Below are 25,327 nucleotides of genomic sequence, written 5' to 3' on the forward strand. Positions count from 1 at the left end.
GATAGCATCACTGACTCGATGGATATGAGTCTGAGTGAACTCCGGGAGTTGGTGATGGACAGGAAGGCCTGGCATGCTGCAATTCACGGGGTCGCAAAGAGTCAGACACGACTGAGCGACTGAACTGAACTGATATGAAAATCAATATACCCCATCACATCAATAGTTTAAAGAGAAGTCCAATGATTCTATATTGATAGATGTATAAAAATCATCTGAGAACATCTAAAACCCACTTGTGATTTAAAACTCTAAGCAGACCAAGAATGGAGGAGCAGTTTCCTCAACTTGATAAAGAAAATTTACAGAAATTCACAACTAACATCATTGTTAATGGTCAGAGACTGGAAGCTTTCCTGCTAAGATAGGTATGAGGCATGATGACCCCTCTAATTATTCCCATTTAGTATTGAACTGGAAGACCTAGCTAAATGCAATAAGAAAAGAAAGAAGAAATAACAGTTACACAGATTGGGAAGGAAGAAATGAAACTATCTTTGTTTGACAATAGGGTGATTATCTATGTAGAAAATCCCGAAGAATGAAAAAACAACTAAGAAGCAATTTTAGCATGTTCCCATGTGGCACCCCACTCCAGTACTCTTGCCTGGAAAATCCCATGGACAGAGGAGCCTGGTAGGCTGAAGTCCATGGGGTCGCTAAGAGTCGGGCACGACTGAGCGACTTCACTTTCAGTTTTCACTTTCATGCATTGGAGAAGGAAATGGCAACCCACTCCAGTGTTCCTGCCTGGAGAATCCTAGGGACGGGGGAGCCTGGTGGGCTGCAGTCTATGGGGTCACACAGAGTCGGACACGACTGAAGTGACTTAGCAGCAGCAGCATGTACGACAGGGAACAAGCAATAGTCAGTTGCTTTCCTATATACTAGCAATGGACATGAAGTTGGGCAAACTCTGGGACATAGTGAGGGACATGGAGGCCTGGCATGTGGCAGTTCATCGGGTTGCGGAGTCAGACATGACTTAGTGACTGAACAACAACAATATTAGCAATGAACAATTGGAATTTGATATTAAAAACTCAATATTATCTACATTAAAACAAAACTTAAGTACTTAGATATCTGACAAAATTTGCATAAGTTCTATTTGAGGAAAACTCTAAAACTCTGATGAAAAAAACTAAAAAGATTTTTTTTAATGGAAATACATTCCACATCTATCAATAGGAAGTTTCAATAGTGTTTAGATTTCAGTTCTCCCCAGTTTAGTCTATAGATTCAATGTAATCCCAATCAAAATCTCAGCATGATTTTTTTTAAATATTGACAGTAAGATTCTTAAGTGTATATGAAGAGGTTAAAAACCCAGAATAGTCAACATGATATTGAAATAGGAGAACAAAGTCAGAGCACTGACTCTCTCTGATTTCAAGACTCATTGCAAAGCTACCATGATCAAGATAGAGTGGTATTGATGAAAACAGAGACAAATGATTTAATGGAAAAAAGAGTCCAGGAATATTAATAGGTAGACAGATATAGTCAATTGATCGTTGACAAAGGAGCAAAGCAATTCAATGGAGAAGGCTAGTCTTTTCAACAAATGCTTCTGCAATTACTAATCTCTCTTTCACTCACACATGTGCACACACACAAGTTATCTTATAACCTTCACAAATGTTAATTCAAATGAATCATAGACCTATGTGTAAAATGCAAAACTATAAAACTTACAGAAGATAATATAAGAAAAAATACTAGATGTTCTTGATTTTGACAATGATTTTTATGTGTATCACTACAGGTAGAATCCATGGAAAGAAAAGAATAATTTGAATTGCATTAAAATTAGCCACTTCTGCTCTACTGAATGTTCCATCAATAGAAACCATTGAGTGGGAAAATTATTTTCAAAAGATGTATCTGATGAAGGATCATAATCCAAAATGCACAAAGAACTCTTAAAACTCAACAATCAGAAATATAACAACCCGATTTTAAAATCGGCAAATCAGAAACAGACTCATAGAAAACAAACCAAATGGGAAAGGGTGTAGTGGAGGGATAAATCAGTAGTTTGAGATTAGCAGCTCCAAACTAATATATCTATATAAAACAGATAAATAACAAGGTCCTACTGTATAGCACAGGGAATTATTTTCAATACCCTATAACCATAATGGAAAAGTGTATGAAAAAGATATATGTCTCTCTCTGAATCATTTTGTTGTACATCAGAAACTAACACAACATTGTTAATCAACTATAATTCAACAAAATAAAAATAATAGGACCCACCCTAAAAATGGCAAGAATATATAGACATGGCAAATAAGCATGTGAAAAATGCTCAACATCATATATCATTAGATACTTGTAGAGGAAAACAGCAATTAGATACCACTACAGAATGGCCAAAGTCCAGACCATTGACAAAACCAAATATTGGCAAGGATGTGGAACAACAGGGACTCTCAGTCATTGTTGGTGGGAGTGCAAAATGGTACAGCCACTTGGAAGACAGTTGACAGATTTCTTAGAAAACTAAACATGTTTACCATATGATTCAGCAATCACATTCCTTGGTATACCAATGAGTTGAAAACTTATGTTCACATAAAAACCTGCACATGAATTTTTTTTTATTATTTTATATTTTTACTTTACAATATTGTATTGGTTTTGCCATATATCAACATGAATCTGCCACAGGTATACACGTGTTCCCCATCCTGAACCCTCCTCCCTCCTCCCTCCCCGTACCATCCGTCTGGGTCATCCCAGTGCACCAGCCCCAAGCTTCCTGTGTCCTGCATTGAACCTGGACTGGAGACTCATTTCATATATGGTATTGTACATGTTTCAATGCCATTCTCCCAAATCATCCCACCCTCTCCCTCTCCCTCTCCCACAGAGTCCAAAAGACTGTTCTATACATCAGTGTTTCTTTTGCTGTCCTATATACAGGGTTATTGTTACCATCTTTCTAAATTCCATATATATGCATTAGTATACTGTATTGGTGTTTTTCTTTCTGGTTTACTTCACTCTGTATAATAGGCTCCAGTTTCATCCACCTCATTAGAACTGATTCAAATGTACTCTTTTTAATGGCTGAGTAATACTCCATTGTGTATATGTACCACAGCTTTCTTATCCATTCATCTGCTGATGGACATCTAGGTTGCTTCCATGTCCTGGCTATTATAAACAGTGCTGCGATGAACACTGGGGTACACTTGTCTCTTTGAATTCATGAATAATTGTTTTATTTATAATTTTATTTATAATTACCATAATATAAATTCTATTAATTAAAAAGAAAGATGTGCATCCACAATTATAGCTGAAATCAGGTTTGTATTGCTGTATGACAATGAAGATCTTAATGCTAATCATTTGGACAGCAGCAGGAATGTTGCTTAATGTGAGATGTCACTCAACGGGGAGCTGCAAGAATGGGATTCTAATGCAAGGCCTTGTACTGATGCAACGAGGACACTTTGTCTCACTGTAATCAATTGCTCATCAGAAAAGTAAATTAGACTAACTGATCTCAGAAATCCCTTCAGTATTTAAATTATAGTTGACTCTTTCATTCTATGAAAAGCAATGAGCTTCATCAGAAGGTAAGTGGAGCAGAGCAGACACTTTGTTGTTCAGTTGCTAAGTTGTGTCTCACTTTGTGACTCTGTGAACTTCAGTCACACACTCATTTCTCAAAAAATAAACACAGCTGCTCTAAAACAAGTGATTGAACTTATTTCATCCGATATAAGCTGGCTTGTCTTTTAGAGCATAGGGCTGTGTGAGGTAGGTAACAAATTACTGGTTCTTTTTGTAGGAAATAAAGGTTACATTGAGTCTTGTTGTACAGTTGCTAAGTTGTGTCCGACTCTTTCTGATGCCATGGACTGCAGCATGCCAGGCTTTCCTGTCCTCCATCTCCAGGAGTTTGCTCAAACTCAGGTGCATTGAGTCAGTGATGCCATCCAATCATCCAATGACTTGCTCGAGTATGAAGGTTACAAAATTAAACTTGTATGACCCTGACTTTAATGAACTGGTGCAGTAATCATTAACTCACTTGATATATCTGGAAAGTCATTGACTAGGATGAGTCACAGAATACTGAATCATGGTACATATGCAGTAAGTGTGGTGACCCTGGTGAACTGAGTGTTTGCTTACAAGGAGGCACGCCTGACTCAGGAGATGTGAATTCCAGGCTTATCTCTACAACCTGCAGGTGCTGTTTTATCTTTGGAAAAGGTAATTGAGAGAATCATGAGATAAAATGGTGTTAAATTCTCTGTTACATGAACTCATGTAAACCTGAGGAATAAAGTATTTTGTAATCAGGTCTTGACAAACATTTTTTTTCTTACTAAAAGAGTTTAGGAATAACTTCACTAATCAGTTTTCAACAAATATCATATGTTGTAGAACTCCTATTTGTGAAGTGTTGTCATTAGTGTTCTGGAGAAGGCAATGGCGACCCACTCCAGTACTCTTGCCCGGAAAATCCCATGGACAGAGGAGCCTGGTGGGCTGAAGTCCATGGGGTCGCTGAGTCGGACACGACTGAATGACTTCACTTTCACTTTTCACTTTCATGCACTGGACAAGGAAATGGCAACCCACTCCAGTGTTCTTGCCTGGAGAATCCCAGGGATGGGGGAGCCTGGTGGGCTGCCGTCTATGGGGTCGGGCAGAGTTGGACGCGACTGAAGCGACTTAGCAGCAGCAGCAGCAGTCATTAGTGTTCTGGTTCTAGTTAACCTTTCCAGTGATATTTAGATCTTCATGACCACTAACTGTCATCTCCTGTTCGGGTCTACAGGTGCTGGTACTGTGGGTCTGTTTAATGAAGTCTCTGCCTCCCATTCCCCACCAAATCCATACCTGTTGTTCTGTGTACCATCTCCCTTCCCTGCTCTTGATGACAGATTGAAATTATAATGGAGTAATCAGAGTTCAGATATATAAAAATGGAGTCAGGCAGCCATTGAGAATCTGCTCTCGGACGTGTCTTTACACCACTGAGAACCTGACATTTCTTTGACCTGTCCTAGATCCAAGGACAGGTCTAGCCCTATTCAGAGCAACACTTGGCAGCTGCGCTCTTGTAGTCTCAAGGTCTCCCCTTTCAACTGTGCAGCCATTTTGGACCCCAGTTTATCCATACTTAATTGGAACCCTTACTTGCCAGATCCAATTATACTTTTAAAAACACTTACGTAATTTTGACTTCCCTGGTGGCTCAGATGGTAAAGCGTCTGCTTACAATGCGGGAGACCTGGGTTCGATCCCTGGGTCGGGAAGATCCCCTGGAGAAGAAAATGGCAATCCACTCCAGTACTATTGCCTGGAAAATCCCATGGACAGAGGAGCCTGGTAGGCTACAGTCCATGGGGTCTCCAAGAGTCAGACACGACTAATCAACTTCACTTTACTTCACTTCATGTAATTTTGAAGGTTTTGCCCTTATAAGCCTCACCCATTTTGTAGTCCAGTGGGGCATAATTCAACTGCTTCTTGAGTCTGTCTCATGCCACAGTCTTACCAAACCCCCAATAAACATCATTTTATTTCACTCAGGTCTTTTCTAAAATTTTGGTTAACACTGTACATACTCCATTTTATTTTTTTCTTATTCTGATAAAAACAGACTTCATAAGGCAACAGAAGCAGTTGTATCTCGAGGCAACTGGGAGGCTTGAGCCATAATTTCTCAAGCCTTCCCCACTAAATTCTTAGAGATTGGTTCTTCCCTCAGTTGCCTGAGTAAGTTTTACCTCTTTGGTGAGGGACAGGGGAGAATCCCTATTTTTGATTTATTCTCTTGAGAATTTGTGACTCTTTGCCCTTGGAGTTCAGGGACATCTGTTTATTGTGAAGCCCGTTATTTTGTGAAAAATCAGGTGTATATTCAGCGTAACATTTGGGAGGTTTGATTTTGTTTTTCTGAAATTATTCTTGAGGCAGCTGTGGTATATATGAGAGAGCATCACAGTGGGCATCAGAAGATCTCAGTTTAAATCCTAGTCTTATTAATTATTAGGTTGGTGCAAAAGTAACTTTGTCATCTGATACTGGAATAAATTCTTAAATGTGGGGAATCAAACCTGGGTCTCCTGCATTGCAGGCAGATTCTTTACATCTGAGCCACCAGGGAAGCCCCTGTTATGTTATACATCATTTTAATGCACATTTCTTGCTTTGTGTTTTTTGCCAATGACTTATCACTTGTGTTTATTTTATTTTTATTTTAGACTAGGGAAATGATGTTAGAGAAAAAGCAAATTCGAATGATTTTCTCATTTGAGTTCAAAATAGGTGGCAAAGCAGCAGAGATGACTCGTAACATCAACAACGCATTTGGCCTAGGAACTGCTAATGAATATAGAATGCAGTCGTGGTTTGAGAAGTTTTGCAAAGGAGACAAGAGCCTTAAAGATGAAGACACAGTGGCCAGCCATCAGAAGTTGACAATGACCAACTGAGAGGATGATCAAAGCTGATCCTCTTAAAACTACACGAGAGGTTGCTGAAGAACCCAACATTGACCATACTACGGTCATTTGGCATTTGAAGCAAATTGGAAAGGTGAAAAAGCTCTATAATTGGGTGCCTCATGAGCTAACTGAAAAAAAAATGTTGTTTTGAAGTGCCATCTTCTCTTATTCTGTTCTGTTCCATTCTATTTGTATTCACTCAGTCATGACCAACTCTTTGTAACCCCATGGACTGTATGTATCCCACCAGACTCACATGTCCATGGAATTCTCTAGGCAAGAATACTGGAGTGGGTTGCCATTTCCTTTTCTAGGGGTTCTTCCTGACCCAGGGATCGAACCTGGCTCTCCTGCACTGCGGGTGAATTATTTACCATTTTAGCCATCAGAACTACACAACAGCAGTGAAACATTCCTTGATTAGATTGTGACATGCAATGAGAAGTGGATTTTATACGGGAATTGGCAATGACCAGCTCAGTAGCTGGACCATGTAGAAGCTCCAAAACACTTCCTAAAGCCAAACTTACACCAAAAAAAGGTCATGGTCACTGCTGATGCACTACAGCTTTCTGAATCCCAGCAAAACCGTTACATCTGAAAAGTATGCTAAGCAAATCAATGCAATGCACTCAAAACTGCAACTCCCTCGGCCAGCACTGATCGACAGAAAGGGCCCAGTTCTCAACGACAATGCCTGACCACATGTTGCACAATGAACACTTCAAAAGTTAAACAAATTGGGCTGTGAAGTTTTACCTCATCCTCCGTGTTCACCTGACCTGTTGCCAACTGACTATTGCTTCTTCAAATGTCTGGACAGCTTTTTTCAAGGAAAACGCTTCCACAGCCAGCAGGATGCAGAAAATGCTTTCCAAGAGTTCGATGAACCTCAAAGCATGGATTTTTATGCTACAGGAATAAACAAACTTATTTCTCACTGGCAAAAAATATGTTGATCATAATGTTTTCTAAATAAAGATGTGTTTGAGGTTAGTTATAAGGATTTAAAATTCATGGTCCAAAACCACAATTATGTTTGCACCAACTCCTTGGAAGGAAAGTTATGACCACCCTAGATAGCATATTCAAAAGCAGAGACATTACTTTGCCAACAAAGGTTTGTCTAGTCAAGGCTATAATTTTTCCAGTAGTCATGTATGGATGTGAGAGTTGGACTGTGAAGAAAGCTGAGAGCCAAAGAATTGATGCTTTGGAACTGTGGTGATGGAGAAGACTCTTGAGAGTCCCTTGGACTGCAAGGAGATCCAACCAGTTCATTGTGAAGGAGATCAGCCCTGGGGTTTCTTTGGAAGGAATGATGCTAAAGCTGAAACTCCAGTACTTTGGCCACCTCATGCGAAGAGTTGACTCATTGGAAAAGACTGTGATGCTGGGAGGGATTGGGGGCAGGAGGAGAAGGGGACAACAGAGGATAAGATGGCTGGATGGCATCACTGACTTGATGGACGTGGGTTTGGGTGAAGTCTGGGAATTGGTGATGGACAGGGAGGCCTGGCGTGCTGTGATTCATGGGTTCACAAAGAGTCAGACATGACTGAACAACTGAACTGAACTGAACTGAATATGACCTTTATGACACTGGCTGTTTCTAATCACCCAGAATCTTCCTTTCCCACATTGAAAATTATAAAATTACCATCTCTACCTTCCAATGTTTAACTTTTGGTGGAGTAGACTTGAGATTTCAAGGTAAAAGTCATGTACTTTTATTTATATAATTAGTTGATGTATCTTTGGTCTTTTGAGATGTTTGAATTATATTAGTATTAATGACAAATTCCAAGAATGGCGATCTGGTTGAAATCCAAGAGGTATGTGTTTGGGGTTTGTTATGACTGCAGCTCAGGAGACACAGATCCAAGAAGCATTTAGATTGTGTTCTACCCGACTACAACACGGGGAAATTTATAAATGCAAAAAAACTGCAAAGGTACATAAATTTCTTGTGAAGAATTAGAATTGTTTGTATACTTATGGCTGATGCATGTTGATGTATGGCAGTAACCAACACAATATTGAAAAGCAGTTATCTTTCAATTAAGAATAAATTTTAAAAAGAATTAGAATTGTAGATGACAAGATGTAAAGATACTTGTCAGCAAGAATTTTTTTTTTGGGGGGGGGTTCAAAATGGTTGCATTGTTGTGAAGGGGGTGGGGAACTATGAAAATACAAAATTGTAGCAAGCACCTGGTAGCAGATGCTGTTTTGAAATGGTTGGTGGAGTCCTTGAGTTTGACACAGTTGGCAATTCAAGTTCTCAGTAATGCAGGAACTTATCTAAACACACCCCTAATGCCTGAACCACAGTTACTGCATTTTGATTTTAAATGATCTTAAATATGGTGTCATTATCTATTTTATGTATGCTGCTAAGTCACTTTAGTCGTGTCCGACTCTGTGCAGCCCCATAGACGGCAGCCCATCAGGCTCCCCCGTCCCTGGGATTCTCCAGGCAAGAACACTGGAGTGGGTTGCCATTTCCTCCTCCAATGCATGAAAGCGAAAAGTGAAAGTGAAGCTGCTCAGTCGTGTCCGACTCTTAGCGACCCCATGGACTGCAGCCCACCAGGCTCCTCCATCCATGGGATTTTCCAGGCAAGAGTACTGGAGTGGGGTGCCATTACCTTCTCCATATGCAAATGTAATATCAGTAAGTACATTAAAATATTTAAAAATCTTTCAAATTCAAGGACAGAGTATTTCGGTGTTGGATATAGTATTACAAGATAAACATTAAAAAATAAAATTAAAAAGGCATAAGAAGAGACATTACTTTGCCAACAAAGGTCCATCTAGTCAAAGCTATGGTTTTTCCAGTAGTCATGTATGGATGTGAGAGTTAGACTATAAAGAAAGCTGAGTGCCAAAGAATTGATGCTTTTGAACTGTGGTACTGGAGAAGACTCTTGAGAGTTCCGTGGACTACAAGGAGATCAACCCAGTCAATCCTAAAGGAAATCAGTCCTGAATATTCATTGGCAGGACTGATGCTGAAGCTGAAACTCCAGTACTTTGGCCACTTGATGGAATCAAGTGAAGAACTGACTCATTGGAAAAGACCCTGATGCTGGGAAAGACTGAAGGCAGGAGGAGAAGGGGAGGATAGAGGATGAGATGGTTGGGTGGCATCACTGACTTGATGGACTTGAGTGTGAGCAAGGTCCAGGAGCTGGTGATGGACAGGGAAGCCTGGAGTGCTGCAGTCCATGGGGTCGCAGAGTCAGACACGACTGAGCAACTGAATGAACTGAACTGAAGATAAACTGATTGTCCTCAGTGTGAGATATCTCCAACTGGTCATTGATTTGAATCCACAGTTAGGAGCCTGCCGGGAACCACCATGGGAGATCCCACCCATGACAAGGTCATGTGGAAGAGCCATGACAAGCAAGGCAGATCATTGCTCGAGGGATCCCCTGAATCTGCTCGAGCATCTACCCCAAAATCAGAATCTGTCTGTCTTACTATTTTGTGCCTTTCACCAACTCTTCTGACATTAACAGGGGACTATCCCTGACCACCTTTCTCTGGAAAAAGTCAACTTAGGGCTTTAATTAATAAGTCTCCTGGGCATGAAAGGAATATTTCTATTTTAATCCCTCTGCTGGCATTCTAGCTTGCCTGACAGGTTTATCCATTCTCTTTTAATTAACACACATGATTGTTCACAACTCTCCAACCTTGAAAGGCATGGGAAGCCAAAACATTCTAAAAGTCCTAATGAGCATAGAGTCCTTTAAGGGATTAAAAAATATTAGAAGAGATAGTACTGGTAAAGGGCTTCATTATTGGGCCAATGCTTGCTGCCAAGTTCCCATATCCCTTACCCATTGTGCACTTGGGATTGCATTGGTTAACATAGTTGGAATGTAAGAAGAACAAGTAGCAGCCTTGGAATTAACCACATCAGACCTTAGAGCTAATTGGTTCTTTCTTTGTTGTGACCCACTGCACCTTTGCTCCATGAGAATGTAACTCTGTTTAGCACTTTCTGAGGCTGACATAGATTAGAAATACAAAGAAAAAACACTTCAAGGGAAAATAAGTTTTTTGGTTGAGCAGCCTTTATCAAAAAAGGGTCATAAAATGTCCACAGGCCTCCAAGGCCAGAAGATAATGTATACAACATTGTTTATGGGAAAGGTATGCAGAAAAAATCCTGGTTTTGATAAAGACAAAACAGATGTAATGTTTGGGCTGACTCTGTATGACTTTGCACCTTTCATTTCCCTCTATGTACAAGTTAAGGTATAAAAGTTCCTTTTGAAAATAAAGTTATGGGCCTCGCTCACCGAAGCTTGATTTCCCCGTGTTGTTCTTTTTTTCCTTTTCCCTCCTTTTCTCTCTCTGTTCTTCTTTCAGGATGACTCCTTGGAACACAGGAGCTTTATTGGCTTTCTGTGTTAATCAAGGAAGATCAAGCTCTGCTCTTTGCTTTGCTATCCTTTTGCCTAGGCTGTCATCCTGAGGGTACCCCTGGATCCTGCTGGGGCTAGACCCCGGCAGGAGCCTTTTTTTTTTTTTTTTAATTAGCCACACCTGTACCCAATCCCAGGGCATCCCAAGTGGTGCTAGTGGTAAAGAACTGTTCTGCCCATGCAGGAGACATAAGAGACATGGATTTGATCCCTGGGTTAGGAAGATCCCCTGGAGGAGGGCCTGGAAACCCACTCCAGTATTCTTTCCTGGAGAAGTCCCTGAACAGAGGAGCCTGATGAGTTACAGTCCATAGGTCACAAAAAGTCAGATATGAGTGAACCGACTTGGCATGCACACAAGGGCCCAATCCCAGTACAGCTAAACCAGCTAGACTGGAATTTCCAGAGTGATCATTGGACACAGAGAAAACAAAATTAAAGCACAATTTATTTTTATCATTGGGGCAAAGTCTACTCAGAATAGAGTGCAAAGTGGATGTAATTGGTCTTTTTATATCAGAGAGGCCCAAGTTGAATTAGCAGGGACTGTTATAAAAGCTTTAGATTTCAGGCTCACAGTCGTCTGAGTAAGAAGAGAAGGTGTCAATGGATCTGGCTGTGGTCCTCGTGCTCTGTCTCTCCTGTCTGCTTCTCCTCTCACTCTGGAAACAGAGCTCTGGGAAAGGGAAGCTCCCGCCAGGCCCCACTCCTCTCCCAATTCTTGGAAATATCTTTCAGTTAGATGTTAAGAATATCAGCAAATCTTTAACCAGTGTAAGTAGATTTTATGTTTCTCCAGGGTCTTGCAAATGGTAAGTAAGTTAAGCCTAATTATGACGCTAATACATAAGTTTCTATGGGCACACTGTCAAAATATGTAAATGTGAAGCAAATTACTTCCTGTAAATTTTGACACTTTTCTTGCCTAAATAGAGGAAAAAGGAATGTGTTTTTCGAGTAGAGAAACACTTAGCTCTTTGTATGGTAAAATGAAAATAATAAAGTATTAAAAGCTGGGAGTGTTGCCTCCCTCCTTTGTTTCACAGCCATTTGCTATGATTTGGGGCTGATTTTTGGCATTTTGTGATTCAAGATTTTCTTCCAGAAGTCATATACTACGTAAGCCGCTTGTTTTGTTCAGAGTCAGGAAAATATAACTTTTTTGCAAAAGGAGATTGTGCCTGATGTAGAGGAATTGACTTGGGATCAAGACAAGCATGAGTGATTGAAAGAAAGAAGTCATCACTCAGGATTCTGCAGGAAGCTGCCGTCTGTACCCTGTGAATGCTGCAGGGTGTCAGATGCTGTTCTTCCATGAGATGCAGTCTCTCCAAGCACTGCCTCTACGATGTTTCCTCTCTTTCTGTATTAGTCATACCAGTGGATCTCAAACGAGGCTGGGAATTTATTTTTTGAAATGATAAATTTCTAGTATTCATCATAGGGCTATACAATCAGAATTCTAAGCGCTGCTGTGTGAGTGATTCTGAAACAGTCAGCTGGCTGATGGTTTAAAGCTGGGCCTTGAGGACTGCTACATTCCTCTCATGGATCAGAGGGTGATTATGAAGATCTTCAAACTGGAATTCTTTATATATTAGCCCTGGGATGCTGGAAATACACCAGAATTCCCCTACTTTAGTTGCCTTATTTATAGTGGGGCAAATAAACCTGCTGAAAGTGCTGATTTGAGGATTAATTATAATCTGTGTACCAGTTATTTGGACCATTATCCAGGATCTCAGGTCATCCATAAGTGGAAACTGTAACAATCACCATCATACTTATGAATTGAATTGAGAAATATTTTAAGCTATGTGGCAGAATAAAAACATAATAGTAGGATGATAACACAGTCTGTATCAGGCACAATATATATCAAATATTGACTTCTTTTGCTATTACATGCATTTCCATTCCCAGCTCTCAAAAGTCTACGGCCCTGTGTTCACTGTGTATTTTGGAATGAAGCCCACAGTAGTTTTGCATGGATATGAAGCAGTGAAGGAAGCTCTGATTGATTTGGGAGAGGAGTTTTCTAGAAGAGGCAGTTTCCCAGTGATTGAAAGAAATGTTAAGGGACACGGTAGGTGTGTATTTGCACATGTTCAGCTTTGATAATGGGTAGGGGTGGTCAGGGTGAAAAACAGGAATTTCAGGAGCCCCCCAGCAGAGCTTGTTCGTCTCAGTCTCCCAAGTGTCAGTTCACGCCTCCTTCCCTAGGACCTCCCTCCTATTCTGTTTCTCCTCCCATCAGGAATCGTATTCAGCAACGGGAAAACGTGGAAGGAGACCCGGCGCTTCTCCCTCATGACGCTGCGTAATTTCGGGATGGGCAAGAGGAGCATCGAGGACCGCGTTCAAGAGGAAGCGCGCTGCCTGGTGGAGGAGCTGCGAAAAACCAACGGTGGGTGATCCTGTGCTCTGTAACTCTGACCTTAGCAGTCTTCTCTTTCTCTCCGGTGATGCTCTTGGCAACATTTCCAGGCAGCCACATCTTTCCTATGGGTGGTGGTTGCCAGTCTTTAGATGAAGGGGAGGAGGGTGTGAAGCACAGACAGCCAGGGGAGCTTTTGTGTATCTACGATTGTCTCATGATGGTACACACCATGTAGGTATATATGTGTTTTAATAATACTCTATCCTGCACTTTGTGTTCAATTCAGAAATCACAAAGGATAGTTTTGAGTCTTTTCCTGAAAAAGAGAACAATGTCTTTCCTGTAGCATTAAAGTGGGTTTTCTATTCCAGAGCTTTTTACCAGGGAATACTTGTTAATTGGACAGGGTGAGAATGACACTTATGGGGGTGTCACACTTATGATGAGAATGACACTCATGAAACAGTGACATTTATGTTCATTTAATTGAACAATTTTTATACGTACAGCCTCACAGACGTGTCTGAGAGTCACTTCAGGGCCCAAGGCTACAATTCTGGCAAATAGTAATGACATTTAGGGATTTTAATCGTTTCAGTTCAGTTCAGTTCAATTGCTCAGTCGTGTCCAACTCTTTGCGACCCCATGAATCACAGCACGCCAGGCCTCCCTGTCCATCACCAATTCCTGGAGTTCACTCAGACTCACGTCCATCGAGTCAGTGAGGCCATCCAGCCATCTCATCCTCTGTCGTCCCCTTCTCCTGCCCCCAATCCCTCCCAGCATCAGAGTCTTTTCCAATGAGTCAACTCTTGGCATGAGGTGGCCAAAGTACTGGAGTTTCAGCTTTAGCAGCATTCCTTCCAAAGAAATCCCAGGGCTGATCTCCTTCAGAATGGACTGGTTGGATCTCCTTGCAGTCCACGGGACTCTCAAGAGTCTTCTCCAACACCACAGTTCAAAAGCATCAGTTCTTTGGCGCTCAGCCTTCTTCACAGTCCAACTCTCACATCCATACATGACCACAGGAAAAACCATAGCCTTGACTAGACGAACCTTTGTTGGCAAAGTAATGTCTCTGCTTTTGAATATGCTATCTAGGTTGGTCATAACTTACCTTCCAAGGAGTAGGCATCTTTTAATTTCATGGCTGCAGTCACCATCTGCAGTGATTTTGGAGCCCCCCAAAATAAAGTCTGACACTGTTTCCACTGTTTTCCCATCTATTTCCCATGAAGTGATGGGACCAGATGCCATGATCTTCATTTTCTGAATGTTGAGCTTTAAGCCAACTTTTTCACTCTCCACTTTCACTTTCATCAAGAGGCTTTTGAGTTCCTCTTCACTTTCTGCCATAAGGGTGGTGTCATCTGCATATCTGAGGTTATTGATATTTCTCCTGGCAATCTTGATTCCAGCTTGTGTTTCTTCCAGTCCAGCGTTTCTCATGATGTACTCTGCATATGAGTTAAATAAGCAGGGTGATAATATACAGCCTTGACGTACTCCTTTTCCTATTTGGAACCAGTCTGTTGTTCCATGTCCAGTTCTAACTGTTGCTTCCTGACCTGCATACAGATTTCTCAAAAGGCAAGTCAGGTGATCTGGTATTCCCATCTCTTTCAGAATTTTCCACAGTTTATTGTGATCCACACAGTCAAAGGCTTTGGCATAGTCAATAAAGCAGAAATAGATGTTTTTCTGGAACTCTCTTGCTTTTTCCATGATCGTTTAGGTATGTCTTAATGCAGTTCTCAATTATGACTTCATTTAAATGTAGCATTAAAAAAAAAAAAACATTTACTGTGTATTTGCCTTTACTGTGTATTTGAGCTTTCTCCATTGTAATTTTCCCATTTCTAGTTGTGGCTTTTTCTTTTCTCTTAGAGAAGTCTCTTTACTATTTCCTGTAAAGCTGATTTGGTGATGCTGAAGTCTTTTAGCTTTTGCTTGTCTGTAAAATTTGATTGAGAATCTGATTGAGAAACTTGTGAGTAGAGCATTCTTGTTTGTCGATTTTTTCTTTCAATCACTTAAAAAAATTTTTTTAAGTATGTCAGACCACTTTCTTCTGGCCTGCAGAATTTCTGTTGAAAAGTCAGCTGATTGTGTAATGGGAGTTTCCTTCTGTTTACCTTGTTAATTTTCCCTTGCAGCTTTTAATCTCTCTTTAATTGTTTGACATTTTAATTACAATGCATCTTGATTTATTGCTTTTTGGGTAAACCTGTTCAGGACTCTGTGTTTCCTGGACTTGGTTGTCTGTTACTGATCCCAGGTTAGGGAAGTTTTTAGCTATTTTGTCTTCAGATGTGTTCTCTGACCCTTTATCTTTCTCTTCTTCTCCTGGAACCTCTATAATGTGAGTGTATGATTGCTGGTGTCAGAGTCTCCTAAACAGCCCTCATTTCTTTTCATTATTTTTTCTCTTCCTTGTCAGTGATTTCTGCTGCACTGTCTTTCATCTCAGTGATCCATTCCTCCATTTCATTTAGTCTGTTCTTGATTCCTTCTAGTGTATTTTTCATGTCAGTAATTATATTCTTCATCTCTGTTTGGTTGTTCTTTATATTTTTCAATTCTTTCTTAAAAACTACTAACTTCTTGCTTAGTGTATCCATTCTTCTCCAAAGTTCTTTGATCATCTTTTTTTTTTTTTTTCCATTTGAGTCATGTGGCATATGGGATCTTAGTTCCCTGACCAGGGATGAAACCTATACCTTCTACAGTGGAAACACAGTTTCTTAACCACTGGATCATCAGAGAACCCCTGATCATCTTATTGATCATTACCCTGAACTCTTTCTTGAGTAAATTATATATCTCTACTTCACTTTGAAACACGTTCTTCTGTTGCCCCATTTTTTCTCCCTAACTTGCTATTTTTATTTCTGTATATCTGGTAGGTTGGTTATAATTCCTGACCTTGGAGAAATAATGTTTTTTAGGAGATGTCCAATGTATCCCAACAATACACTGCCCACTCATCATTAGAGCTGTATTGATCAGGATTTCCCCCATGTGGACTGTGTTTGTCTTTCTATTGTGGGCTGACTACTGTAGGCAACCTGGTAGTCTTGGTTGACCTCGGTCAGATTGGCTGACTGTTCCTACCTTGTACAGAGGTTGCCAGTTGCTGCTTGGTCGTGCTGTCCCAAGAAGTGGCTGATTGTGGAACCCTGGGGCATTCCAGAGGTAGTGCTGGTTCACTAGTGGGTGAGTCAGGGTTCACGAGATCCAAGGATTGGTGCCTGACCACTGGAAGGTGAAGCCAGGTGCTGGATCACATGCTGGCCCAGGGGAGCAGAGCCAGATCCTGGAATCTGCCTAAGGGGCCCAAGGATTCCAGAGTTGGTATGGGACTGCTGGTTGGTGAGACTGGTTCCTGACACAGCAGGTTGTGGGTTCTGGGATATTCAGAAGCTTGTGTTGGCCTGCTGGTTGTTGAGGCTGGGGCAACAGGAAAGGCGCTGGCCTTTTAGAATTGGGTGGGTTGGGTCCATAATCTGCAGTGCTCTGGGGCTGGTGTCTGTCCACCAGTGGGTGAGGCTGGTGCTGAGCCTAGGCAGGTCTGAAGTCCAGCAGGTTGGCGCTGGCCTGATGATAACTGGGCTGGTCCACAGACTGTAGGCCTGTGGTAGTCCTGTGACTGGTGTCCACTCATGTTGCAAAGGGCTGGTCACAAGGCTAGGGCAGGCCTACTGGTTGGCAGAGCCAGGGCCTAGCTGGTGCTATTGTATGTATGTGCAGTCAGTCGTGTCCAACCCCATAGACTGTAGCCCACCAGGCTCCTCCATCCATGGAATTTTCTAGGCAAGAATACTGAAGTGGGTTGCCATTTCCTTCTGCAGGGAATCTTCCTGACCCAAGGATCAAACCTGTGTCTCTTGCATCACCTGCATTGGCGGGTTCTTTACCAGTTAAGCCACCATTTACCTACTGGTATGTGGACTGGGTCTGCATGCTGTGGGGTTGTCATTGTCCTGGGGTTCTTATCCACATGCTAACGGTGAGGCTTGTCTGACGAGAGCAGGCTTGCTGGTGCGTAGGGCTGGGGATTCTGGCAGTGGTGCCTGACCAGTGGTGTTTGAGCTGAGTCCTTTGCTTTCTGATTGTAGGGCCCTGGAATGCCTGGGTCTAGTGCCTGTGCAGTGCCTCTGGTGGACAGGGCTGTGTACAGGGGTGGTTGTAAGGTCAGAGAATCTTAAGGCAGCCTCTCTGCTGGTGGGTAGGGCTATGTCTCCATTCAGTTAGCTGCTTGGCCTTGGGCAAGTCCTGGTGCCTACAGGCTCTTGGGAGGTAGGAGGGGGCTGGGTCATGATACTAAGCTAGAGGGAAGATTCCAAAATGGCACTTGCCAGCACCAGTGTCCAGGGGGCAGAGCAAGCTCCCCAAAATGGCTCCTGCCAGTATTTATGGCCCCAGGGTGAGCCCCAGGTGCCTCCGAACTCTCTGGGAGGCTCTTCGAGATCAGCAGGTGGGTCTGACCCAGGCTTCTTTCAAATGAATGCTTCTATGCTGGGTACAAAGCCTGTGAAATTTTGTATGTCCTCTTCATGAGTGGAGTTTCTATTTCCTCAGCCCCCTGGGACAGCTGAAAGTAAGCCCCGCTGGCCTTCAAAGCCAAACATTCTGGGGATTCATCTTCCTGTTGCAGGACCATCAGGCTGGGGAGTCCAGTGTGGGGCTCAGAAAACTCACTTCTTGAGGCAGTCTCTGCAATTGTAATTTTTCTTGCCTTTGTGCTTTGCTTATGTCGGGGTGTGGTACTTCACCGCTCCTTCTCATCTCCTTGTGATTTCTTCTTTATATCTTTATTTGTTGAAGATCTTTTCTGGTGGCTTCTGTTTTTTTTTTCATCGATGAAACCAGAAAAAAACCTTTCTTCTGTATATTGTTATAGTTTGGGGATGCCCATGAGAGGAGATGAGCTCAGGATCTTCCTGCTCTGCCATCTTTGCTAGTCTTCTCCCACATTACTTTATCTGTAATTGTTGATGGACCTTTAGAATGTTTCAGGGGAGTGCAGCCATCTCTTTGAGATCCTGATTCAGGTATTTTGCATGAAAACTCAAAAGTGGGATTGCTGGGTAATATGGTAAATTTCTTTTTATTGTTTGAGGAATGGCCATACTGCTTTTCATAGTAAATCATCTGACATTCTATCAAGTATACATAAGGGTTCAATTTCTCAACTCCCTCATCAACACTTGTTATTTTCTTCTTCTCTCTCTCCTTCCCTCCCTCCTTCCTCCCTTTCTTTCTTTCTTTTCTGATAATGGCCATACTAACAGGTGTGAGATGCTACCTTTTGCTTTTGATTTTCATTTTCTAATGTGTAGTTTAAACTCAGACAGTTCTGGGTTTTTTTTCTTTTTTGTAATGCAAATTCCTGATGTTGGCTGTGATTGCCAAGGCATCTGCTTCCAAACAGCATCCGTTTCAAAGGTGGTTATCTGAAATAAACACAAGCTAGCCAGGAGACTAAAGAGCTCTTCCCACTGAGCCTCCTTTGTTCTTGGATGATTTCAATTACAAGCGTTTTGGCTACTTGTTTTTTCTCTTCCAGTGCTTTGTATTTCCACTTTCTATGTTCTAAATTCACCCATAATGAGCCCTTGAAACCCTGTGCCCTGAACTTTACCGCAGTGAGAGCAGAACTCTGGGCCCCTGTGTGAGTTGTCCCTCTCTGTCACTCTCCACTCACAACCTCACAGTGTGTTCCCCAGGTGTGTTGGCAATATCCAGGTCTTGTTGGTGATAAAGTTCTATGTTTCAAAGTTTCCTGATGACTTTTGCTGAAGGACTTCTTGCAGTCATAAAAAGCATCACAAGGTCTAGTTCTTCTATAGCTTTGGTTATTGATAGGCTGAGACTAGCACAAAACATGATAATTAATACTTTCATGTGATTTTCTGTTGCTGCTCAGCGTTCTGTTGTTTTAACTTTATGAACCCTTTTTAGCATTTCTTCTAAGACATGTCTTTGTTGTTGTTGTTATTTAGTTGCTAAGTCATGTCCAGCTCTTTTGAGACCCCATGGACTGTAGCCCACCAGGCTCCTCTGTCCATGGGATTTCCCAGGCAAGAATACTGGAGTGGGTCACCATTTCCTTCTCCAGGGGATCTTCCCAACCCAGGGATTGAACATGCATCTCATGCATTGGCAGGAGGGTTCTTTACCCCTAAAACACCAGGGAAACCCCAAATCATGTCTAGTGTGGATTAACTCCCTCAGCTTTTGTTTATTTGAGAAAGTGATTATTTGTCTTTTATTTTTGAAAAATTGTCTTGTCAGATAGAGTATTCTTGGTTGATAGCTTTTTTCTTTTCACGTTTTGAGTATATCATCCCATTGTTTTCTGGCCTGCAATGTTTTTGCTTAGAAATCAGTTGTTAGTATTATGACGGTTCTACTGGATCTGACATATCACTTGTCTTGCTGCTGTCAAAATTCTCTCCTTTTCTCTGATTTTGACAGTTTGAGTATAATGTATCTCAGTGTGAGTTTCTTTTGTTCATCCTAGTTAGAGTGTACTGGCCTTCTAGAATCTGTGTCAGTTTTTCACTCAGATGTAGGAAGTTTTTGCCATTATTTCTTCAAATAAGCTTTCTCTCTCTCTTTTCCCATAATGTGTATATGGATCCCCTTGTTGATGTCCTGTAAGTCCCTTGTATTTTCTTCACTCTTTTAAATTTTTTTTTCCTTTTGTTCTTCTGAGTAATAGCAAATGACCCACCTTTGAGCAAAAATTTTATGTGACTTATTGTATTCTTCAACTTGACAGATTTCAGCTGTTTTTAAGAAATGTATTCTGTTTCTTGATATTCTCATTTGTTCATGCATCATTTCCTTGAGTTTGTGGAACATCATGTCACTTTTTTTTGGCCTCACTGTGAGGCATGTGAGATCTTAGCTCCCAGACCAGGGATCGAACCAGTGACTTTGCATTGGAAGCACACCGTCTTAACTACTGGACCACTAGGAAAGTCCCTGCATCACTTTCTGATAAAAACTTTGTTTAGATAAGTGATATTACTCCATTTCTTTAGGATCAGTTTCTGGGATTTATTTTGTACATTGTTTGAGCCATTTTTCCTGCTTCTTTGTGTGTTTCATGACTTTATGTTTAGATTCATTAACTTGAAAAAATAGCTACTTCTTCCAGATTTGATGGACCAGCTTTATATAGAGCAAAAACACTTAGCAAGCATCTTGGCTGGAGATTCTGGGGCCCTCCGAAACCTGTTTCTTTTGGTGGTCGCAACTACTGTGGGCTTGTGTGTAGAATTTCATGACTAGGAAAGCTTGCCAAGCTCATTCTCAGGAGCTAGTCCTCTCTTGCTCTCTTTGTTATCTGTTTGCACACTGAAAGTTCTGTAGTTCAACAGAAGCAAGCTCTTCCACCTTCCCTTTTTCAGTGGCATCCAAAATCTGTAGGCTCCCCTTCAATGCCCTGAATCAGGTTAGACAGTTACCAGTCCTTTGAGTTGCCTTCCAAAAAAACCAGGACTCTGGGTGAAACTCCACTCCTCTCCCCCCATTACAGGATGAGCCTCAAGTTGTGCACCTTCTTTAGACTGTGTCAGGCCATGCTGGTCACAGCAAATCACTTCTCTCACACCCTGTTCTCAATGATTCCAGACATCCAGACTATGCCAGTTCTGTCAGCACTCCAAGCGAGGCAGGACAGAAGCCACTTCCTCAAGCAGCCCACTGCAGCATTGGATGCATGCTTCATTCATTTCTTTCCTGGGTTAATCACAACCTGGGGCATTCTTTTCAGAGAAGGCAATAGCACCCCACTCCAGGCCTCTTGCCTGGAGAATCCCGTGGATGGAGGAGCCTGGTAGGCTACAGTCCATGGGGTCGCTAAGAGTCAGACACGACTGAGCGACTTCACTTTCACTTTTCACTTTCATGCACTGGAGAAGGAAATGGTAGCCCACTCCAGTGTTCTTGCCTGGAGAATCCCAGGGACAGGGGAGCCTGGTGGGCTTCCGTCTCTGGGGTCACACAGAGTCGGACACGACTGACGCGACTTAGCAGCAGCAGGGGTGTTCTTTTGCCTCAGCATTGAGCTTTTGCGGGAGAGGTGTTGATGCAGGTGAAGTGATATTGCACTTCTTATCAGTTTTATTGTATCTGTTTTCAGCTTCGTAGTGGCCTAAGGTATTGTGACTTCTTAAAAGTTTCTGGAAGTCTCATAAAGAAATTTTAATCCACATATCATTGCTAAACCGGTGTTTCTGTAGGGGAAGGAAGGCTGGGACTTCCTCTTACACCATCATTCTGATGTTACTCCTTACTGTGTTTTGATTCAAGTAATCTTTAATCACATCTATATATGTGAATATTGTATCTCTCTTTCTACTGTGATTTTTTTTTAAGTTGATTTATTTATTTGACTGCTTCAGGCCTTAGCTGTGGCACATGGAATCTTCACTGTGTCATGTGAAATCTTTCACTGAAGCACAAGGGCTGCCCCAAGGCCTATGGGATCTTAGCTCCCCAACCAGGGATCTAACCTGTATTCCTTGCATTACAAAGCAGATTCTTAACCACTGGACCAGAAGTTTCTCTGATTATTTGATTGCACCAATTTTATTTTATAGATCTCCTACCAAAAAAGAAAACTTTTCCTCTAGTATAATTTCTTCATTGGAAATATAATAAACTTGATGTAAATGATGAAAAATTTAAATTTATCAAAGTTTAATATTCTGTTGATGGGTAAACAGAAGACTAGCCCAGAGGTCCACATAATGTAGCCTTGCTTAAATTAATTAATTTTTATGGTTATTGTAAATGAAGGTCATTTAATTCTTAAGCAAGGAAATTTTTTTAACATTGAAATGACACATAAACTCCATTTACCAATTAACCTTTTCTGGTTTCACTTACCTGGGATTTACGTTTGATATGAAAATTATATTTTATATTTATTTTGGACAAAAAATCCAGTTCATAATAATTGTTCACTCATATTAGTTTTTCTTCTCATACAGCATGGATTCTTCCTGCTTTTATACATTTATTTTTTCACATACACGGAGTCTACAATCTCTCTCTCTCTAGCTTCCTCATTGCTGATTCTACACATGACTCTTTCAACTATTCATTATATAAAAAACATTTCAAGGTCCCTAACTGTTCTCATTTTCCTATGTCAGTGTTTATGATACTCAGCACTGATAATGTTAGTAATTAAATGATACAAAAAATGGTCTCTTCAGTGTTTTCAGCATTCACCCTTCAAATTAAGATACCTTAAGTGAAAAAGATATAAGAAAAGGCAATGAATATGAATTGAATTTATTTTAAATTTTTTGGCTGTGCCATATGGTGTGTGAGATCTTAGTTCCCTGACAAAGGATCCCACCTGCACCCCCTGAAGTGGAAGCGTGGAGTCTTAACCACTGGATGGCCAGGGAAGTCCCTGGCCATTGATTAAAAAAAAATTATTTAAATACCATTTGCAGCAACATGGATGGACTTAGAGATTATCATACTAAATGAAGTAAGTCAGAACGACAAAGACAAATATCATATGATATCAGTTGTGTGTGGAATCTGAAATGTGACACAAATGAGTATATCTGTGAAAAACAGACTCACAGACATAAAGAATATACTTGTAGTTTCCAGCAGTGAGAGAGGGAAGGCTTGGAAGTTTGGATTAGCAGAGGTAAACTATTACAAATGTAATGGATAAACAACAGGGTACTACTGTCTTGAACAGGGAACTATATTAAATATCCTACAATAAACCATAATGGAAAAAATTTTGAAAAATTATATATATATATGTATGTATGTATGTATGTATAACTGAAACACTTTTCTGTACAGTAGAAATTAACAATGTAAATAAACTATACATCAATACAATTTAAAGATAAATAAGTAGATAAACCTTCTTTAAATAGGTTAACATGGTCTTTTAGATTAAGGTAAAAGTTATGTGTCAATTTTTACATTTTGAATATTTTGCTGTTAAGGGAAACAACAAATATTGATTTAAAGTTTCTAACAGTCTACCTGTTGTTTCAAAGATAAAAGTGTTTCATGTGTATGTTTTAATGGTGTGTTTAAATGTTTGTTATTCTTCAGGGTTGCCCTGTGATCCTACTTTCATCCTGGGCTGTGCTCCCTGCAATGTGATCTGCTCCATTATTTTCCAGAACCGTTTTGATTATAAAGATCAGACTTTTTTAAATCTAATGAAAACAATAAATGAAAATATCAAGATTTTGGGCTCTCCGTGGATTCAGGTGAGGCCAAGGGCCTTTCTTCTGGAGGAATCACTTATTCTCTTTTTTCCATGAGGTCTAGTTCTCTATACACCAAGCTGTGAGGTGAAAGTGTGAAGAGCACAGCCCTGCCCAGAGCTTAGCATCATGGAGTGCTCATCTGGGGCTGCTGGCTGAGCCCTTTGATGTTAGACAGGAAAATACATGCCCACAATTCAGTCCTGTTGACACTGTTCAGTGGTTTTTATACCAATTTTCAAAGCCCAGCTTCCATAAACTACTTTGGTAACATCCCCAAAGCATGCCCACACCAATAGAAGGACTTCCAGGCCCTTCTGGAAAGGCTTCCATTACTCACAAGTCTTGTCATTCAGTTTCCACCTACTTACTACTCCACCACCTTAGCTGGCAAAAATACCTGCATGTAGGAAGGAGGAGAATCTCCTTCGAGTGAAAGAGTGCTGCCAGGGAACACTGACTGGGTTAGGACTGTTTGATGCTTCAGTTGGCATCCTAACTGACAAGGTAATTGCTTTGGGGATGACAAAAAAAAGTTTGTTTTTTTTTTTTTTTTTTTGGTGTAGCAACCACAAACCAACATCACAGGTGTACCCTATACTGAGCTGACGTGTTCTGCCTTCTGCCTAAAAGACGGTGGTGTGACCTTACAGAGGTCACTTAAGTGCTCTGGTGCTCAGTTACTTTAGCCATAAGATGTTGAGTTTCGTGGTGTCTTTAGGACACTTTCTGGAGAAGGAAATGACAACCCACTCCAGTCCTCTTGCCTGGAAAATCCCATGGACAGAGGAGCCTGGTGGGCTACAGTCCATGACTCGAAAAGAGTCAGACATGACTGAGCGACTTCACTTTCACTTTCTTCACTTAGGACCCTTTCAGTCCTATTAATAAAATACTTATTTTATGTTGGAGTCTATGAGACAGAGGTAGAAACATCAGGGACCAGCTCTGTGCTCTGTATCAGGATGTGCAAACTCTCTTAACCTCTGTTGTCATCTACAAAGTGTGAGTCATTGACCTTTGTGCTGACCCTTATTTCATGGTTGTAGAGAAGAACTGATGTGAAAAACAGGGAGAATTGATGTGAAGATGTTTTCATACTGGAAACATGATATGTACATATAGGAAATGATTATTTTTTTGATCCCTGACCAGAATTTTCTCCTTGAAATACTTCTATCAGCATAGAAAATTATGTATTTGTATAATAAAAATACTCCTCAACATTTAGAGACCATATTTATTTTAATATTTATACTACAATTTCCAACTAGGACTTGGTATGTAAGTTTTAACTATTTATTTAATAAACCATAGTTTTCTCTTCTAGGTCCTCAATATTTTCCCTGTGCTCCTTGATTTTTTCCCATGGAGTTATAGTTATAAAAAACTTTATACAAATACTGCTTATGTAAAAAATTATGTTTTGGAGAAAACAAGGGAACACCAAGCATCCCTGGATATTAACAGTCCTCGAGACTTTATTGATTGCTTCCTGATCAAGATGGAGCAGGTAATAGGCTAAAGACAGCTCAATTATTTGATTACTTGTGCATTTTATAGATCATTGAATCTTCTGTATTTACCAAGGATGTTCCAGTGGTCTGGCAAGCAATGCTGACAAGCATTTTAAGTACTTGTGTGCATGAATCTATGCTAACCATAATGGTTAGCATAGATAGATGTAATATTTAGTCATTAAATAAGTGAAATACCTTGATTTTGCTCTTTGGGTGCTAATAATCTACC

At 40.8% G+C, this 25,327-nt stretch overlaps 1 protein-coding gene across 5 annotated transcripts in view; it reads left to right on the forward strand.

Annotated features, from left to right (window-relative positions):
- LOC133239197 (cytochrome P450 2C19-like) overlaps window positions 1-25,327 on the forward strand; it is a 60,618-nt gene that overhangs the window by 14,010 nt on the left and 21,281 nt on the right. For 2 of the 5 annotated variants that reach the window (XM_061402856.1, XM_061402857.1), the window contains 4 exons: window positions 12,851-13,013; window positions 13,185-13,334; window positions 23,421-23,581; window positions 24,909-25,091. In XM_061402856.1, coding sequence (XP_061258840.1) covers window positions 12,851-13,013; window positions 13,185-13,334; window positions 23,421-23,581; window positions 24,909-25,091 — 657 coding nt within the window. Of the gene's footprint in view, window positions 1-9,324; window positions 11,740-12,850; window positions 13,018-13,184; window positions 13,335-23,420; window positions 23,582-24,908; window positions 25,092-25,327 lie in introns of those variants that run through there. The other 3 variants (XM_061402855.1, XM_061402858.1, XM_061402859.1) reach the window with 3 other exon arrangements.

This window comes from Bos javanicus, chromosome 26, assembly GCF_032452875.1.
Source record: "Bos javanicus breed banteng chromosome 26, ARS-OSU_banteng_1.0, whole genome shotgun sequence".
NCBI classification, from domain to species: Eukaryota; Metazoa; Chordata; class Mammalia; order Artiodactyla; family Bovidae; genus Bos; species Bos javanicus.